The following is a 20,397-nucleotide window of genomic DNA, read 5'->3' as shown; positions in this document are numbered from 1 at the left end:
GCAAAGTATTTCACAAAGGAAACTGATAGATCATACAAGTGTACTATTCTTATAAAACGTATAGATGACAATAATGTAGAGCAAGAACAATAATGTGGTGAAACTGTTTCAGTGAGTAAAGATTCACTTTGGAATCTAAAAGGATACCTTTCTCGGAAACATGAGAGTGTGCTACGCGAACACGCGGAGGCCAGAACAAAATGTAAGCAAGTTTTATATGGTTGTAGCATATCAAGTCTATAAAGTGAATAAAAGTGTAAAAGCCTATAAAGTAAATATTGGGAATCAAATAAATTAGTTTTGTCATTCAAAGTAGGTCTAATAGGATTTTTTAATTTCACGTAACGCTGTCAGTGAAATTTTATTTTATAGAGAGACGCAGCAGCATCAACAGAAAAAAAATGAGGAATTTAAAACGTGGATGTTGTTGTGCAGGGTGAGCGAGCGAACCGGGAAGCAGGCGAAGCAAGCCGAGAATGCAGGCAAACGGGGTTTATTCGGAAGGACAGGCCAGAGACACCAACCAACATCAATGACGGATCTGGGGTAACGTACTCAGACGCGGACTAAATACAGAAGACAAGCCAAAATAACAAGGAACAGCTGGGCACGATCGGGGAAGCACACGTGGATAATGAGGGGGCGTGGCACACATCGGGAGCGGACGGAGCAGGGCGTGACAGATGTTTAGCCTGTATATTCTTTAGGCTATTAAGCCCACTGATTCCTTTATTGTTAAGCCTATTTTTGTGTGGAATGCCATTGCCAAACCTGTCCGTTGTGCCTTTATGTTGTTTTAAAATAAATCTTTTCTGTTCTGACTGGCAATGTTGCGTTTGCTCATATTTCTTTATGATATAAGGCTTCGGTTTAAGGTGACATTTGTTAGGCATGCAGATTATTTGTCCCTCTTTTAAATTGGAGGAAGCGTGGAGCAATTTGACTGAAGTGGGAAGAAATTTTCGTGGAGCGAGGAGCGGTGCTGAGCGGAGCAGCTTAGTGCGAATTAGAGCGGAGGAGCGGACGGAGCCAATAGCCTCATGAGCGAGGAGCGGAAACTCTCACCGCTCCACTCCGCTCACATGCTCTGGTTTCAATTACTACTATTTAGTTGTTCACAGTAATTATTTATTTACCTACTAAGTGACAGTAGTTATTTATTAAATTGTTTGTTTGTCATATAATATCATATTGAACTTAAAATATTTCCTTCTGACAATGGCATCATCGAAACGTATTCCCACCCTAAGTCGAGGAGCACCTACATGAATGTGTGTGTTAAATACTACCCTCTAATGGCAGTTTCCTGCATAACTGCATGTAAAAATCCTTCAATGTGCAGACAGAAGAGTAAAAAAAGACCCATTTACAGTTGTCACTGATGACCCCCTTGTCTGGTTCAGTGCACGCTTGCTGTTCACTGGTCTCCTTACCCTGTGGTGGGAGGACATTTTGCTCATAGTAGCCAGTGTTGGTGATGTTCCCTGCTGGCCGGTACTGGGCCACCACAAACACGTTCCCCTTGCCATCCGTCGCCATGCCAATGCCCATTTCCTGAGAGTCCTTCCAGACCACCTGAGTGAAGTGACCTGTGAGACAGAGAGTGCCAGCATCACCTTCTGAATCTGCACACAGAGTCACAGAGGATCTGCTCCTTCTCTGTCTGTGGTTCCCATTCCTGATTTGGGCAGCAGTTGAGGAATCATGTGACTGCATGATGATACATATGCATAAACTCATAAATCTCAGCCTTGATTTCATCATTAAGTGTCTGTATGTGTGTGTGTTTGCATGCATGGCTCACATTTGGGGACTAAAATGTCCCCAAAGTGTGATAAAATCTGAAACTTCCTTACTTTTAGGGACATTCTTCAGGCCCCCAAATGGACGAGCTCAACTTTACAAAAAAAATGACTGCAATTAATACATAAAAAATGCCAAAAGAACAGTGTTTGTTTGGTTAGTTATGATTAAGACTTGGGCTGGGTAGGGGTTATGGTTGACGTGATTGGGATTAGGGTATTTCCCCAAGAAATGAATGGAAAGGTCCTTATTTAGGGCGGTACGCTAACGTGTGTGTGTGTGTGTGTATGCGTGTGTGTGTGTATGCGTGTGTGTGTGTGTGTCTGTGTGTGTCTGTGTGTGTGTGTATCTGTCCTTCACCTGTGTTCTTCTGATGTCCAGACTTGCTGAAATCATAGTCCTTGATCTCGCTGTACCAGGACTCCACCGCGTCTTTTCCTGTCAAAATGCCAAAATGGTACCATTAAAATGCACCAAAACCATTAGCTTCTGTACATTCCCAGCTATGTGCAATAACGTGTCACAAGTGCCCTCAATAATAAAGGAAATAATAAGAAATTAAGTATTTTTGTTTTAGTCCTTTTTCAGTTAAGGATTGCATAAAGGGAGCACTGACTAGATTTCTTTATTCAATGGAGTTTATTCCATGTTACCCAATCAGGCTTTAAATTTCTTATGAAATTCAATGTGATGTACCAGCCTAACAATCCCACCCACAGCCACGTCCTCATCTCCCCCATACTTACCAACCCCCATAACCACATCCACTGCCTCAAAACAGCCCCACCCCCAAGAGCACAGTCCCGCCCCCAAGCCCATCTCACCTGATACTGGAGCTTTATCAGATGTCCACTTATAATAGATGTTCTCGCCCAGGTCAGTGTCACTATGCTGCACAGCGTTTTGCTGTACCAGCTGTTCGGCCCACTTCTGCGTCTCCCGGCACAGGTCCAGGTCCAGGCTGAGTGGCGGTGCTCCGTGTTGCTGCCGCCGAGCATTGTGGGCCTCCAGCGCCTCCTTCTGGAAGTCAGCGGTGGTTGCAGAGAGTCCAGTTGGTTCGGTTGGGCTGGGGGTGTCCTTGGTGGTAGGGGTCGGGGGCTTGTTGTCGCTCCCACTCCCTCCTCCTTCTGAAACCCATGGATGCATTACATCACTTAGTAAGGACTTGTGGTGGGGGGCAGGTGGGGACCCTGTGACAGGTTTATTATAAAACACCCCATAACTACATGACTGCACATTCTGCCGCATTTACCCACATTTCCAAATCACATCCACAATACATCATGGTCATACAATGTTTAACAACGTGTTGTTTTGTGATTGTTTCTACATACTTGCATTCAATTTTCTACTTTCCTTTCATTTACTAGTATTTATTTAGTGAAAGAAATAATTTATTGACTTATACAATGACAGCAGTTATTTGTGTACTTGTTGTTTTCCATATAATATATTCAACATACAATATTTTCCACTTACGATGGGTTCATCAGAATGTAACCCCATCCTAAGCCGATGAGCATCTATGTAATCTTGGATCCTACATACTGCCCTCTACTGGCAGTGTCCAGGACAACTGCAGGTAAAAATCCTTTAATAGACCAACGTAAATGTGTAGATAAGAAAGCAAAAAAAAAACAAAAACATTTACGGCTGTCACTGATGACCCCCTTGTCTGGTTTGGTGCACGCTTGCTGTTCACTGGACTCCTTATCGTGTGGTGGGAGGACATTTTGCTCATAGTAGCCAGCGTTGGTGATGTTCCCTGCTGGCCGGTACTGGGCCACCACAAACACGTTCCCCTTGCCATCCGTCGCCAAGCCAATGCCCATTTCCTGAGAGTCCTTCCAGACCACCTGAGTGAAGTGACCTGTGAGACAGAGAGCGCCAGCATCACCTCCTGAATCTGCACACAGAGTCACAGAGGACCTGCTCCTTCTCTGTCTGTTGTTCCCATTCCTGATTTAGGCAGCAGTTGAGGAATCATGTGACTGCATGATGATACATTTGCATAAACTCATAAATCTCAGCCTTGACTTCATCAGTAAATAGGACTTTTTTATTTCAGTTAACTACTTTGGAATCCTAGTATGTCTTAGTATATGCCAAAACTCAGATCAAATGAAAAATTTCCCAGATTTTCAAAATCGTCTCACATTTGTCCAAGCACAAATTCCCAGTAACAAATTTTGACAGTAATGTTTTTCTCTTTTTGCTTTTATTTTACAATTCATGTTATATAGTTTTCTTATATTTACTTAAATGTAACTTAAATAACTGCTGCAATTCACACTCAATTTAATGTAAGGTACTACAAAAAATGACTGCATATGAACATGCAAACAGTTCAGTAATTAGACCATTTGTGCTGAAAGTATTGTTTACCATGTTGAATTAGATATTTGAGTTATTAGGGATACATGTGTGTATGTAAAGTCTGGATAAAGGTGGGGGGGTTGCCAGGGTGGTACTTACACCTGCCCACCCCCCCCCCCCCATGGCACTGAACTTTATTACCTGGGGATCCCAAACAGCCAAGGATTTGTTTTCTGTTACCAAATCATAATAAGATGGATCAGTGCTACTAGTGAGAGACTGAAGACTGTGTGTGTGTGTGTGTGTGTGTATGTGTGCGAGTGGGTTTACCTATCCTTATGGGGACATAATGTCCCCTTAACGTGATAAATATCTGTTTTTTTTCCCTTATGGGGACCGGTTTCCTGGTCCCCATAAGGGAAAACTCTATTTTATAAAAATCGGTGACTGCTATGAAAAAAATAAAAATGCAAAAACTCTTGTATTTTGTGAGGTTACTTATGGTTATGGTTAGGGCAGGGTAGGGGTTAAGGTTGTCATAGTTAGCGTTAGCATTTTTCCCATTGAAATGAATGAGCGGTCCCCATAAGGATATGTTTATCCTACATGTGCGCATGTGTGTGTGTGTGTGTGTGTGTGTGCCCTTCACCTGTGTTCTTCTGATATCCAGGCTCGCTGAAATCATAGTCCTTGATCTCGCTGTACCAGGACTCCACTGCGTCTTTTCCTGTCAAAATGCCAAAATGGTGCCATTAAAATGCATCTAAACCATCAGCTTCTGTACATTCCCAGTGCTGTGCAATAACGTGTCACAAGTGCCCTCAATAATAAAGGAAATAATAAGAAATTAAGTATTTTTGTTTTAGTCCTTTTTCAGTTAAGGATTGCATAAAGGGAGCACTGACTAGATTTCTTTATTCAATGGAGATTATTCCATGTTATTTCTCTTGTGTCCTAATCAGGCTTTAAACCTCTCATGAAAGTCAATGTGATACACAATCCCACCCAAAGCTCCTCCCACATCCCCTCCCCAAACTTCCAACCCCCATAACCACACCCACTGCCTCAAAACAGCCCCACCCCCAAGAGCACAGTCCCGCCCCCAAGCCCATCTCACCTGATGCTGGAGTTTTATCAGATGTCCACTTATAATAGATGTTCTCGCCCAGGTCAGTGTCACTATGCTGCACAGCGCTTTGCTGTACCAGGTGTTCGGCCCACTTCTGCGTCTCCCGGCACAGGTCCAGGTCCAGGCTGAGTGGCGGTGCTCCGTGTTGCTGCCGCCGAGCATTGTGGGCCTCCAGCGCCTCCTTCTGGAAGTCAGCGGTGGTTGCAGAGAGTCCAGTTGGGCCGGTTGGGCTGGGGGTGTCCTTGGTGGTAGGGGTCGGGGGCTTGTTGTCGCTCCCACTCCCTCCTCCTTCTGAAACCCATGGATGCATTACATCACATAGTAAGGACTTGTGGTGGGGGGCAGGTGGGGACCCCGTGACAGGTTTATTATAAAACACCCCATAACTACATGACTGCACATTCTGCCGCATTTACCCACATTTCCAAATCACATCCACAATACATCATGGTCATACAATGTTTAACAACGTGTTGTTTTGTGATTGTTTCTATATACTTGCATTCAATTTTCTACTTTCCTTTCATTTACTAGTATTTTTTTAGTGAAAGAAATAATTTATTGACTTATACAATGACAGCAGTTATTTGTGTACTTGTTGTTTTCCATATAATATATTCAACATACAATATTTTCCACTTACGATGGGTTCATCAGAATGTAACCCCATCCTAAGCCGATGAGCATCTATGTAATCTTGGATCCTACATACTGCCCTCTACTGGCAGTGTCCAGGACAACTGCAGGTAAAAATCCTTTAATAGACCAACGTAAATGTGTAGATAAGAAAGCAAAAAAAAAAAAAAAAACATTTACGGCTGTCACTGATGACCCCCTTGTCTGGTTTGGTGCACGCTTGCTGTTCACTGGACTCCTTATCGTGTGGTGGGAGGACATTTTGCTCATAGTAGCCAGCGTTGGTGATGTTCCCCGCTGGCCGGTACTGGGCCACCACAAACACCTTCCCCTTGCCGTCCGTCGCCAAGCCAATGCCCATTTCCTGAGAGTCCTTCCAGACCACCTGAGTGAAGTGACCTGTGAGACAGAGAGCGCCAGCATCACCTCCTGAATCTGCACACAGAGTCACAGAGGACCTGCTCCTTCTCTGTCTGTTGTTCCCATTCCTGATTTAGGCAGCAGTTGAGGAATCATGTGACTGCATGATGATACATTTGCATAAACTCATAAATCTCAGCCTTGACTTCATCAGTAAATAGGACTTTTTTTATTTCAGTTAACTACTGTGGAATCCTAGTATGTCTTAGTATATGCCAAAACTCAGATCAAATGAAAAATTTCCCAGATTTTCAAAATCGTCTCACATTTGTCCAAGCACAAATTCCCAGTAACAAATTTTGACAGTAATGTTTTTCTCTTTTTGCTTTTATTTTACAATTCATGTTATATAGTTTTCTTATATTTACTTAAATGTAACTTAAATAAGTGCTGCAATTCACACTCAATTTAATGTAAGGTACAGTACTACAAATAATGACTGCATATGAACATGCAAACAGTTCAGTAATTAGACCATTTGTGCTGAAAGTATTGTTTACCATGTTGAATTAGATATTTGAGTTATTAGGGATACATGTGTGTATGTAAAGTCTGGATAAAGGTGGGGGGGTTGCCAGGGTGGTACTTACACCTGCCCACCCCCCCCCCCCCCCCATGGCACTGAACTTTATTACCTGGGGACCCCAAACAGCCAAGGATTTGTTTTCTGTTACCAAATCATAATAAGATGGATCAGTGCTACTAGTGAGAGACTGAAGACTGTGTGTGTGTGTGTGTGTGTGTGTATGTGTGCGAGTGGGTTTACCTATCCTTATGGGGACATAATGTCCCCTTAACGTGATAAATATCTGTTTTTTTCCCTTATGGGGACCGGTTTCCTGGTCCCCATAAGGGAAAACTCTATTTTATAAAAATCGGTGACTGCTATGAAAAAAATAAAAATGCAAAAACTCTTGTATTTTGTGAGGTTACTTATGGTTATGGTTAGGGCAGGGTAGGGGTTAAGGTTGTCATAGTTAGCGTTAGCATTTTTCCCATTGAAATGAATGAGCGGTCCCCATAAGGATATGTTTATCCTACATGTGCGCATGTGTGTGTGTGTGTGTGTGTGTGCCCTTCACCTGTGTTCTTCTGATATCCAGGCTCGCTGAAATCATAGTCCTTGATCTCGCTGTACCAGGACTCCACTGCGTCTTTTCCTGTCAAAATGCCAAAATGGTGCCATTAAAATGCATCTAAACCATCAGCTTCTGTACATTCCCAGTGCTGTGCAATAACGTGTCACAAGTGCCCTCAATAATAAAGGAAATAATAAGAAATTAAGTATTTTTGTTTTAGTCCTTTTTCAGTTAAGGATTGCATAAAGGGAGCACTGACTAGATTTCTTTATTCAATGGAGATTATTCCATGTTATTTCTCTTGTGTCCTAATCAGGCTTTAAACCTCTCATGAAAGTCAATGTGATACACAATCCCACCCAAAGCTCCTCCCACATCCCCTCCCCAAACTTCCAACCCCCATAACCACACCCACTGCCTCAAAACAGCCCCACCCCCAAGAGCACAGTCCCGCCCCCAAGCCCATCTCACCTGATGCTGGAGTTTTATCAGATGTCCACTTATAATAGATGTTCTCGCCCAGGTCAGTGTCACTATGCTGCACAGCGCTTTGCTGTACCAGGTGTTCGGCCCACTTCTGCGTCTCCCGGCACAGGTCCAGGTCCAGGCTGAGTGGCGGTGCTCCGTGTTGCTGCCGCCGAGCATTGTGGGCCTCCAGCGCCTCCTTCTGGAAGTCAGCGGTGGTTGCAGAGAGTCCAGTTGGGCCGGTTGGGCTGGGGGTGTCCTTGGTGGTAGGGGTCGGGGGCTTGTTGTCGCTCCCACTCCCTCCTCCTTCTGAAACCCATGGATGCATTACATCACATAGTAAGGACTTGTGGTGGGGGGCAGGTGGGGACCCCGTGACAGGTTTATTATAAAACACCCCATAACTACATGACTGCACATTCTGCCGCATTTACCCACATTTCCAAATTTATTTAGTGAAAGAAATAATTTATTGACTTATACAATGACAGCAGTTATTTGTGTACTTGTTGTTTTCCATATAATATATTCAACATACAATATTTTCCACTTACGATGGGTTCATCAGAATGTAACCCCATCCTAAGCCGATGAGCATCTATGTAATCTTGGATCCTACATACTGCCCTCTACTGGCAGTGTCCAGGACAACTGCAGGTAAAAATCCTTTAATAGACCAACGTAAATGTGTAGATAAGAAAGCAAAAAAAAAAAAAAAAACATTTACGGCTGTCACTGATGACCCCCTTGTCTGGTTTGGTGCACGCTTGCTGTTCACTGGACTCCTTATCGTGTGGTGGGAGGACATTTTGCTCATAGTAGCCAGCGTTGGTGATGTTCCCTGCTGGCCGGTACTGGGCCACCACAAACACGTTCCCCTTGCCATCCGTCGCCAAGCCAATGCCCATTTCCTGAGAGTCCTTCCAGACCACCTGAGTGAAGTGACCTGTGAGACAGAGAGCGCCAGCATCACCTCCTGAATCTGCACAGAGTCACAGAGGACCTGCTCCTTCTCTGTCTGTTGTTCCCATTCCTGATTTAGGCAGCAGTTGAGGAATCATGTGACTGCATGATGATACATTTGCATAAACTCATAAATCTCAGCCTTGATTTCATCAGTAAATAGGACTTTTTTTATTTCAGTTAACTACTGTGGAATCCTAGTATGTCTTAGTATATGCCAAAACTCAGATCAAATGAAAAATTTCCCAGATTTTCAAAATTGTCTCACATTTGTCCAAGCACAAATTCCCAGTAACAAATTTTGACAGTAATGTTTTTCTCTTTTTGCTTTTATTTTACAATTCATGTTATATAGTTTTCTTATATTTTCTTAAATGTAACTTAAATAACTGCTGCAATTCACACTCAATTTAATGTAAGGTACTACAAAAAATGACTGCATATGAACATGCAAACAGTTCAGTAATTAGACCATTTGTGCTGAAAGTATTGTTTACCATGTTGAATTAGATATTTGAGTTATTAGGGATACATGTGTGTATGTAAAGTCTGGATAAAGGTGGGGGGGTCGCCAGGGTGGTACTTAAACCTGCCCACCCCCCCCACCCCCCCCATGGCACTGAACTTTATTACCTGGGGACCCCAAACAGCCAAGGATTTGTTTTCTGTTACTAAATCATAATAAGATGGATCAGTGCTACTAGTGAGAGACTGAAGACTGTGTGTGTGTGTGGCACCTATCCTTATGGGGACATAATGTCCCCTTAACGTGATAAATATCTGTTTTTTTTTCCCTTATGGGGACCGGTTTCCTGGTCCCCATAAGGGAAAACTCTATTTTATAAAAATCGGTGACTGCTATGAAAAAAATAAAAATGCAAAAACTCTTGTATTTTGTTAGGTTACTTATGGTTATGGTTAGGGCAGGGTAGGGGTTAAGGTTGTCATAGTTAGCGTTAGCATTTTTCCCATTGAAATGAATGAGTGGCCCCCATAAGGATATGTTTACCCTACATGTGCGCATGTGTGTGTGTGTGTGTGTGTGTGCCCTTCACCTGTGTTCTTCTGATATCCAGGCTCGCTGAAATCATAGTCCTTGATCTCGCTGTACCAGGACTCCACTGCGTCTTTTCCTGTCAAAATGCCAAAATGGTGCCATTAAAATGCACCTAAACCATCAGCTTCTGTACATTCCCAGTGCTGTGCAATAACGTGTCACAAGTGCCCTCAATAATAAAGGAAATAATAAGAAATTAAGTATTTTTGTTTTAGTCCTTTTTCAGTTAAGGATTGCATAAAGGGAGCACTGACTAGATTTCTTTATTCAATGGAGATTATTCCATGTTATTTCTCTTGTGTCCTAATCAGGCTTTAAACCTCTCATGAAAGTCAATGTGATACACAATCCCACCCAAAGCTCCTCCCACATCCCCTCCCCAAACTTCCAACCCCCATAACCACACCCACTGCCTCAAAACAGCCCCACCCCCAAGAGCACAGTCCCGCCCCCAAGCCCATCTCACCTGATGCTGGAGTTTTATCAGATGTCCACTTATAATAGATGTTCTCGCCCAGGTCAGTTTCACTATGCTGCACAGCGTTTTGCTGTACCAGGTGTTCGGCCCACTTCTGCGTCTCCCGGCACAGGTCCAGGTCCAGGCTGAGTGGCGGTGCTCCGTGTTGCTGCCGCCGAGCATTGTGGGCCTCCAGCGCCTCCTTCTGGAAGTCAGCGGTGGTCACAGAGAGTGCAGTTGGGCCGGTTGGGCTGGGGGTGTCCTTGGTGGTAGGGGTCGGGGGCTTGTTGTCGCTCCCACTCCCTCCTCCTTCTGAAACCCATGGATGCATTACATCACTTAGTAAGGACTTGTGGTGGGGGGCAGGTGGGGACCCCGTGACAGGTTTATTATAAAACACCCCATAACTACATGACTGCACATTCTGCCACATTTACCCACATTTCCAAATCACATCCACATCACATCATGGTCATACGATGTTAAACAATGTGTCACATGTTGATTTTTTTTGTTTAACTAATTAATTTGTATTCATTTATCTGCTTTTCAATTACTAGTATTTTGTTATTACAGTAATTATTTATTTACTTATTCAGTGACAGTAGTTATTTATTAAATTGTTTGTTTGTCATATAATATCATATTCAGCTTACAATATTTTCTAATGATGATGGGATCATCAAAACATAATCCCATCCTAAGTCGAGGAGCACCTACATGAATTTGTGTGTTAAATACTACCCCCTAATGGCAGTTTCCTGCATAACTGCATGTAAAAATCCTTGAATAGGTCAACACAGATGTGCAGATAGGAGAGTAAAAACAAAACCCATTTACAGCTGTCACTGATGACCCCCTTGTCTGGTTTGGTGCACGCTTGCTGTTCACTGGTCTCCTTACCCTGCAGTGGGAGGACATTTCGCTCATAGTAGCCAGTGTTGATATTGTTCCCCGCTGGCCGGTACTGGGCCACCACTATCACCTTCCCCTTGCCGTCCGTCGCCATGCCAATGCCCATTTCCTGAGAGTCCTTCCAGACCACCTGAGTGAAGTGACCTGTGAGACAGAGAGCGCCAGCATCACCTCCTGAATCTGCACACAGAGTCACAGAGGACCTGCTCCTTCTCTGTCTGTTGTTCCCATTCCTGATTTGGGCAGCAGTTGAGGAATCATGTGACTGCATGATGATACATTTGCATAAACTTAGCCCATGGCAAAACTCGGATCAAATGAAAAAATTCCCAGATTTTCAAAGTGGTCTCACATTTGCCCAAGCAGAAATTCTCAGTAACAAATCATGACAGTAACACTGATTCTGTTTGCTTTTATTTTTAAATGCATTTTATATAATTTTCTTATTTTTGCTTAAATGTGACTTTTAAATAAGCGGTGCTATTCATGCGCAATGTAATATGAGAAACTGCAAAAAAGTATTGCTCATGAACATGTAAAATATCCCCAGACAGCCAAGGATTTATTTTCTGGTACCAAATTATAACAGGATGGGTCAGTACTACTAGTGAGAAACTGAAGAGAGTGTGTGTGTGTGTGTGTGTGTGTGCACACGTGTTTGTGTCTGCACGCGTGTGTGTATGTTTGTGTGTCCGTGCACATCCACGCGCGTTTGTGGATTCATTTTATTTTGCATTGTTAGGACCAAATGTCCCCCACAATGTGATTAAAACCTGTCATTTTCACGTTGTGGGGACCCCTTTTCAGGTCCTCACAAAGATCTGTGAAGGCAATCAAAATGTAAACTCTGAAAGTCTTGTAGTTTGTTTGGTTACTTATGGTTAAGGTTAGGGTTGGGTAGGGGTTACAATTGTCATTGTTGGGATTAGAGTTTTCCCCCTAGAAATTAATGGAGAGTCCACATAAAGATATAATTAGAAATGTGTGTGTGTGTGGGCATGATTTAAACTGTATACGGCCCTGCAAGGGGTCCTCCAACTTTCAGGAAAAGTTTTTGGGTCGTTGGTGGTGGGATTGGTAGTCCAACCACTGTAATTCCATTTCACAGCAGCTCAGTCTAAACAGCCACGATACTCTTCTGCTCTCTGCCAGAGTAGCTCTGCTGCAGCCACCCGCATCTTGAAGGGGATGTGGGACAGCCTTCGGCAGCCTCATCTTTGGAAGAATTGAAACTGTCTGAGAGCTGATAGAGTCATGCCTGTTGGGGATCGGGGCTGGTGTGGTCGTTGTCAGCTGCATGGCGGCACTTGGGTCCAACTTTGTGGTGGCCCATCTGGGTAGGCACATGGAACATCTTGTCTCTCTGGGAAGGGTAGGGAAGGCCGCAGGGATCTGTGGTATCCGGGGTGAACTTCTGGCACTGAGGGTTCACATTGAGTACAAGCGCGAATATCGGCAGAGGTTCTTTACAGCTTTTGTCAATTTCCGTAATGTGTTTGACTCTAATTGTCCTGTGGGTCATCCTTAGACTTTGCGGGATCCCCCCGAAGCTGCTGGACATCATGGCCGGCCTGTACACTGGTACGGTGAGTGCTGTGCGGAGTGGAGGGAGAACTTCCATGTTCTTCCCATTTGACTCTGGGGTTCCCTAGGGGTGTGTTCTTGTTCCAACTCTGTTCAATACTTGCATGGACTGGGTGTTGCGCAGGGTCGTGGGGTCCAGCAGCTGTGGGGCATCTGTTGGTGAAGAAAGATTTACTGATCTTAACTTTACTGACGATGCTGTGATCTTCGCGGAGTCAATGGAGGCTCTGATCGGGGCTCTCAAGAGACTGAGTGAGGAGTCTGAGTGTCTGAGATTCCAAGTATCCTGGATAAAAACCAAGATCCAGGCCTTTAATGACTTCTTAGGCACAGGCATCAGCAGTATGTCTGTCTGCAGGGAGAATGTCCACCTTGTTGAGAGATTCACTTACCTCGGTAGTGACATTCATGTCCCTGGTGACTCTTCCTATGAAGTCAGCAGATTGATTGGGAGAGCATCGGGGGTCATGAGGTCGCTGGAAAGGGGTGGGTGGTATTTCCAATATCTTTGCAAGAGGAGAAAGGTCCAAGTCTTTAGAGTTCTGATGCTCCCTGTCTTGCCGTATGGCTGTGAGACATGGACACTATCCAGTGAGCTGAGACGAAGACTGGACTCCTTCAGTACAGTGACTCTTAACAGAATCCTTGGGTACCGCTGGTTTGACTTTGCGTCGAACAAGCGGTTGCTAGAAGAGACCCAAATGCATTGTGAGGGAGTGTCAGTTATGGCACTATGGCTATGTGGCGTGTTTCCTTGAGGGTGATCTGGCTCGCAGGATCCTAGCTGCTAAGGATCCGAGTGGTTGGACCAGGCCAAGGGGACACCCACGTAACACTTGGCTGCGGCAGATAGATGGCTAATTCTGGAGGATGGGACTGGACCGTGTGTCACCAGCTGGGATGCCGAGGAGTTTCGCCATGTGGTGACTGCAGCAACGTGCAACATCAGCACATGCTACCCAACCTTACCTGACCTGACCTGACCTGACCTGTGTGTGCGTGGGGGGGGCTTCACCTGTGCTCGTCTGATATCCAGGCTTGCTGAAATCATAGTCTTTGATCTCTCTGTAGCACAATTCCACTGCGTATTTTCCTGTTAAAATGCCAAAAAGTTACAATTATAATGCACCAAAACTATCTGCTTCTGTACATTCCCAGCTCTGTGCAATAACAATATGTCCCCATTGCCCTCAATAATAACCAAGAAAATAATAGTAAATGAAGTATTTCTAATTTATTTATTATTAAAAGATAATGGAAATCCATGAGTAACAAAGTGAACTATAGCAATAAATGAATGAGTTATCCATCCATCTTCTGCAACTGCTTAACCTACTCAAGGTCATGGGGTGGGGTCCAAAGCCTATCCCAGAGGCTAGAGGCATGAGGCAGGAAACAACCCAGGATGGAGCACCAACCCATTGCAGAGCACACTTACATCAACAAGTAGTTTAGTAACTCCAATTACCCACAGCATGGGGGGGGGGAGGCTAGAAGAAAACCAATATGACACCAGAGGAAGAGCATGCAAACTCCACTCCATGTATATACACCCTGGGGTACACTCAAACCCTGGTCCAAGAGGTGCAAGCCAACGCTGCTGTTAGATAGGGGAAAACTGTTGTTTTCCAGAAGTGAAATTCAGATTTTGCAGATTGTGCTACAGCCAAGGCTAATGGATGCTATATAAATTCATTCATTAGCTTCTTGTTTAAGCATTGATTAGATTTCTTTATTGAATGGAGTTTATTCCGTTACCCAATCAGGCTTGAAATCTCTAATGATAGTTAATGTGACACACTAGCCTAACCAATCCCACCCAAAGCCAAGCCCTCATCTCCCCAAACTTACCAACCCCCATAATCACATCCATTACCTCAGAACAGCCCCACCCCCAACAGTACAACCCCACCCCCAACAGTACAAGCTCGCCCCCAACAGTACAACCCCGCCCCCAACAGTACAACCCCGCCCCCAACAGTACAACCTTGCCCCCAACAGTACAAGCCCGCCCCCAACAGTACAACCCCGCCCCCAACAGTACAAGCCCGCCCCCAACAGTACAACCTCGCCCCCAACAGTACAACCCTGCCCTCAACAGTACAACCCCGCCCCCAACAGTACAACCCCGCCCCCAACAGTACAAGCCCGCCCCCAACAGTACAACCTCGCCCCCAACAGTACAACCCCGCCCCCAACAGTACAAGCCCGCCCCCAACAGTACAACCCCGCCCCCAACAGTACAAGCCCGCCCCGAACAGTACAACCCCGCCCCCAACAGTACAACCCCACCCCCAACAGTACAACCCCGCCCCCAACAGTACAAGCCCGCCCCCAACAGTACAACCCCACCCCCAACAGTACAACCCCGCCCCCAACAGTACAACCCCGCCCCCAACATTACAACCTCACCCCCAACAGTACAACCCCGCCCCCAACAGTACAACCTCGCCCCCAACAGTACAACCCCGCCCCCAACAGTACAAGCCCACCCCCAACAGTACAACCCCGCCCCCAACAGTACAACCCCGCCCCCAACAGTACAACCCCGCCCCCAAGCCCATCTCACCTGACGGTGGGATGTTATCAGATGACCACACAGAAAAGATGTTCTCGCCCAGGTCAGTGTCGCTATGCTCCAAAATGTTAAGCTGTACCAGGTGTTCGGCCCACTTTTGCGTCTCCCGGCACAGGTCCAGGTCCAGGCTGAGTGGGGGTGCTCCGTGTTGTTGCCGCCGAGCATTGTGGGCCTCCAGCGCCTCCTTCTGGAAGTCGGAGGTGTTTGCAGACAATTGAGTTGAGCCGATCGGGCTGGTGGTGTCCTTGGTGGTAAGGGTGGGGAGCTTGCTGTCGCCCCCACTCGCTTTTCCATCTAAAACCCAAGGACACATTCCTTCATTTAGTAAGGACTTATGGTGGGGGGCAGGTGGGGACCCCGTGACAGGTTTATTATAAAACACCCCATAACTGCATATGCAGGCAGGCACTCTGACCCTCGGCCGGACACTTGGTTGTGTCCATATCTCATAATGCACATTCCTTTATGAATTACCAGCATGGCTACAGTTACATAAACCAATCAGCGCCTTAATTTAAATAATAAATACTGCAGTTATTTCTAGGGGTGGATAGTTCAGGTCCAGAAAGTAAAAATCCAGACCAAGACTTTGGTTCAACCAGCAAGCTGAGTATATGTGGTTTAAATCTCTTATCTCAATGTGGGGCAGTATGTAGGCAGTGGTGTCTTAATGGTTAGGGAAGCGCACTTGTAATTGATAGATAGTAAGTTTGAATCCCTGACCTGCAAGGCACCACTGAGGCACCCTGAGCAGCGGACCACCCCCAAGCACTGCTCCCTCGGCGCTGAATTAGCCACCACCTACGATGTCACATATGGGTTAAATGCAGAGGACACATTTCATTGTTGTGTGCTGTGGTGCGTCAACAATCATAACTGAATTCTAAATAAAGAGTCATAGTCATAGAGTACTCAACTGGTTGGTTGAAATAAAATCTTGGCCTGGATTTTTACTTTTTGGACCTGAACGATCCACCTCTGGTTATTTCTCTGTGTAAATATAAGCCAGGACCACCCCCCCCCCCCCCCCCTTGTAGAGCTACCTGGTGGTAAGACATTCCTCTCAAAATAGCTTTGGACGTTCATGTTCCCTGGAGGCACATACTGGCCAACCACGAAGATGGTCGTCCCGTCGGTTGCAATGCCCACCCCCAGCTCCTTAGTATCCTTCCACACCACCTGGGTGAAATGACCTACAGGGGGTAACAGGGGCAGTTACAGTACTGGGCAAAAGTCAAAGTCGGAGAAAGTGATGTTTAAATGATCTTCATGTTGCTGTAAAATTATGATTTTATTTCTGTCAAAGTGTGTCAGCTAAAACATTTCAAAACCTCTCTGAAAGTCACCCCAGGCTTTGGAGCAACCTTCCAATACACCCATGTATTTTTTGACTGAATCAATAACTGACTGAGTTAATGAAGTAATTATGTTAATTATGTCATTTGGTGAGAGCTCCCCCAGCTCCCCCAGACCCGTCCTGTTCAGACTGGGACATTCAGGCTGAGCGGTACCTGTGTTGGGGGTAAATCCAGGCCTGCTGAAGTTGTAGTCTTTGATCTCATTGTACCAATTTTCCACTGGCTGCTTCCCTGCAGATGCAAATATTAAAGTTAAATCGCTGATAAATAATCGCCAGGAACCGTCCAGGAAGTTCCCGCCTTATTGCATGGACCCCTTTGACTGAGCTCATACAATTTGTTCTTGGTTGATTTTTTTATATGTACGTCAGGGGCAGACCTGAAAATTTTTGCTGATAGCCAACTGGGATATTGGAGCAGTGAATAGTGTGAGTGTGCCCTGTGATGGGTTGGCACCCCATCCTGGGTTGTTCCCTGCCTTGCGCCTGTAGGTTCCAGACCCCCTGTGACCCTGAATGGGACAAGTGGGTTCAGAAAATGGATGGATGGTATTTGAGTAAAAAATGTAGTCCAACATTATATATTTTTTACTAGCTGGTGAACTACTGTTCATTTTTTTGTACTTGCCCTTTGTCCAAATTGCACACCTCAGGCTAACTGGAGAGCTTAATTTCCAGCCTTGTTCTACCTGTTATTCAGTATGTATGTACATACTATGTATATTATTTTTCATGTACCAATTGCTCTAAAGAAAACAATATTTATGGATATAGACCTTTGAAAAATTATCTGAGGGGTTCAAAATCTTGGAAATGTGGATCTGAATCTCAGTGTATCGCAGGCTGATTCCCCTCTTGGGTTTGAAACAGTTTCTTGTCCCGGATAGACCTAAGTATGCTGCTAACTGCTGCCCCCTGCTGGAGGTGTCCTTCATAGCTGCATGTTGGAGGATAAGAAAATCTGCAACTAAAAAAAGAATCAAGCGCCTGTTAAACTGGTGACCTGCGAGTTTACTGCTTTTACTTTAACCAATTAATCACTGGATTAAATGGTTACTATTTCATTACCTTCATTGAGTGGCTAAGGATGTGTACTCCAGATACTAGTTCATTTTTGCTAAAAATCATTACTAGTATTAATTGAAAAGCTTTTGCTCGAGATATTTTTCACCAAATAGTTGCTTGTAGCTCTACACCGTCATTTGCCCTAACCCTGCCCTTGTGCCCCCCCCCCAAAAAAAAAAAAAAGTGGAAGTGTCACCTGAGATCTTCATGGGCCTGGAGCTCTGCATGCTGAAGATGTTCTCGCCCTTGTCTGACTGGGGGCTGTGCTTCAGCATCCGGATGGCGAGCAGGTGATCGGCCCAGCTCTGCGCGGAGACACACAGCTCCCTGCTCAGCGTCAGTGGCGGTGCCCCGTGATCCTGCCGGTACGCGTTGTGGGCCTCCAGAAACTCCCGCTCAAAGTCAGTGTCTGAAGAGAAGGGGAGTGTGACCAGGGGGCGGGGCACTGAGTCCCAGTGCTGCCACACTCACGCACCACTTCATCGCTCTCACCCAGATGGATGTTTCAGAACTCAGCACACATTTTTAAATTGCTAACAGTGAAGGACAATGCTTGCTGTACCTCTCATTCCATGTGTGCCAGTAAAATTAACTCTGAACAAAGTAGGATTGCTTTTTTATGAAGGAAAGTTTATGGAATCATCTTTTCTTACATCCTTTTGAAATCGTTTTCAGATTTTTATATTGGCGAACCACGTACATGGTAGTTTTACACATATTTTTTTTAATCTTTAATAGAGTTTTTCAGACTTTTATAAATCTTTTGAGCTTTTCTTGAAATCCTTTATAGATCTTCTAAGACTTTTATACATCATTTGTGTTTTTCCTGAACTCGTTTATAGATCTCTTCAGTTTTTCATGAGATCTTACTTAATGGGGTGAGATAAGATCTCGAGAGCAGGTGACTGACGCATCCACATGTTGGCAGCGGGTGAAAACAAAAAGCTTACAATTCAGATGCTAAGAGATGAACACAGAAGAGCAGAAGAGCCCAAGTAAGAAATGTAAGGGGAAGGGAAAGAACTCACCTGCCATATTTTCCCTCTGCTTTATAACTGGAAAACAAACAAAATACATACTTTTACTGAACTTTCACTTCTGGAAATCTTCTGCCTGCCAGTTTGAGGCATTATTTTTAAAAACACAAGCTTAAGCAGTGGCTGACAGGGAAGCGGCAGATCCTGCACTGCTGTCATCTTCCTGAAACGCTGTCTAACTGCTCCGTGTGATACACACCTGCCCGCCTGTCCGAATGGCTGCCCGTCCACCGCTATGCACCCCTGGTCTTTTGCCGTTCCTCTTTGTCTCGCTGCCACAAAGTTATTTATCAAGGCCGGGAAGCCCCTCCCTCAGGAGCCCTTTGCGATTCACCATGGCCCTATCCATCCTCTCTCTCTCTCCCTCTCTCTCTCACACACACACACACACACACACACACACACACACACACATGTGCAGACTGACACACCCCTGTGCATGTGCTCAGAGAACGGCCAGGTGGGCGTCCCCTCCTCAAAACCAGTTCAGCTTCTGAACTTCCAAAGAATCTGGATACCTTTGTTTTCAATACTGTTTCTCCATGAACCATTGTGACAGCAGCAAACATATGTGTCACTCATCAGACAGTCAGGAATGTAATGACAACGGTGATATGAACAAGTAGCTGTAGCGGTACGGAGCCAAAGGGCTCAGTCAGGTGATTTTATTTATGACATGGGCCTAGTGTGCAGCTTAGAGCATCACTTATCAACACCAGAGTGGTAAATAACTGATGGTGTAAAGGCTACAGGGTGTGAACTACTGTGTTACTACTGAGTCTGTACAGAACTTAATGGAAAGAAAAGTCAGCCAACACAGAATGTGACTGGTAACTAATGTAAGAAAGCGATTGTGTCACACCTGTCCCCGGTTTGCTAATCAGGGAAGTGAGGATGCTCTGGGCTGGGTTCAATTATAGCCCAACCTTATCATCATTGCATCACAGGGCTCAGTTGCTTCCTGTTCAGAGGTTTGTCTTATGGGACTTGCTGGTGTCCTGTCTTCTGGCTTTCCTACATGTGTAGTCCTGTTTCCTCTGTGCCTGTCAGTAGTCAGCAGGTACTGGCTTGGTGGGGCCAGTGGCTTGGGCTTCATGGTGCTTGTTGACTGACATTTTGCATTGGGGCTTCTGGTTAACCAGTTTCTGTGTTGGGGATCCATGATTCCAAGTGGCCAGCATCCCACAGCTGATGTGCTGTGCTGCTGGTGTCCTTCTTTGTGGGTTTTTAGTGTGTCGTTGGGTTTTATGGTTTTGCCCCTTTTAGGTTCCCAGGTTCCTGGTCTGGGTTCTGCAGTCTTCTGTGCTTGAGTCTACCTTCTGCATTACCTCATCCTGGAGGCTGTCCATCCAGTTAGCAGCCCATGTCCCCCAGCTTTCCTGTTTCCAGCAGTGTTGGGACTGTTGGTCTTGGGTGTCAGGGGGCTGAGACCTGGCATGATTGATTTGGCAGCCCAGGTTAAGCCCTGGGGCTGCTGTTAAGTGACTGCAAACTTTAACACACAGCCACCTGCCAAACAAGAACACGGTAAACGGA

General features: G+C 45.2%; 1 protein-coding gene across 4 annotated transcripts in view; it reads right to left on the bottom strand.

Annotated features, from left to right (window-relative positions):
- The window catches only part of LOC140592138 (uncharacterized), a 30,232-nt gene that overhangs the window by 2,663 nt on the left and 7,172 nt on the right, over window positions 1–20,397 (bottom strand). The window contains exons 3-22 of one of the 4 annotated variants that reach the window (XM_072714692.1): window positions 19,061–20,370; window positions 18,853–18,879; window positions 18,021–18,233; window positions 16,914–16,991; window positions 16,446–16,595; window positions 15,394–15,696; window positions 13,840–13,917; window positions 11,229–11,384; window positions 10,335–10,637; window positions 9,867–9,944; window positions 8,576–8,794; window positions 7,855–8,157; window positions 7,387–7,464; window positions 6,065–6,283; window positions 5,237–5,539; window positions 4,769–4,846; window positions 3,455–3,673; window positions 2,628–2,930; window positions 2,164–2,241; window positions 1,434–1,589 (exon numbers count right to left, since the gene is read on the bottom strand). In XM_072714692.1, the coding sequence (XP_072570793.1) occupies window positions 1,434–1,589; window positions 2,164–2,241; window positions 2,628–2,930; window positions 3,455–3,673; window positions 4,769–4,846; window positions 5,237–5,539; window positions 6,065–6,283; window positions 7,387–7,464; window positions 7,855–8,157; window positions 8,576–8,794; window positions 9,867–9,944; window positions 10,335–10,637; window positions 11,229–11,384; window positions 13,840–13,917; window positions 15,394–15,696; window positions 16,446–16,595; window positions 16,914–16,991; window positions 18,021–18,233; window positions 18,853–18,859 (3,322 nt within the window). In that variant the 5' untranslated portion in view covers window positions 18,860–18,879; window positions 19,061–20,370. The remainder of the gene's footprint in view (window positions 1–1,433; window positions 1,590–2,163; window positions 2,242–2,627; window positions 2,931–3,454; window positions 3,674–4,768; window positions 4,847–5,236; window positions 5,540–6,064; window positions 6,284–7,386; window positions 7,465–7,854; window positions 8,158–8,575; window positions 8,795–9,866; window positions 9,945–10,334; window positions 10,638–11,228; window positions 11,385–13,839; window positions 13,918–15,393; window positions 15,697–16,445; window positions 16,596–16,913; window positions 16,992–18,020; window positions 18,234–18,852; window positions 18,880–19,060; window positions 20,371–20,397) is intronic. The other 3 variants (XM_072714694.1, XM_072714695.1, XM_072714693.1) reach the window with 3 other exon arrangements.

Source organism: Paramormyrops kingsleyae, chromosome 7 (genome assembly GCF_048594095.1).
Source record: "Paramormyrops kingsleyae isolate MSU_618 chromosome 7, PKINGS_0.4, whole genome shotgun sequence".
Classification (NCBI taxonomy): Eukaryota; Metazoa; Chordata; class Actinopteri; order Osteoglossiformes; family Mormyridae; genus Paramormyrops; species Paramormyrops kingsleyae.
Note: the sequence above shows the minus strand (reverse complement) of the source record. Positions and strands in the feature narration are given on the sequence as shown.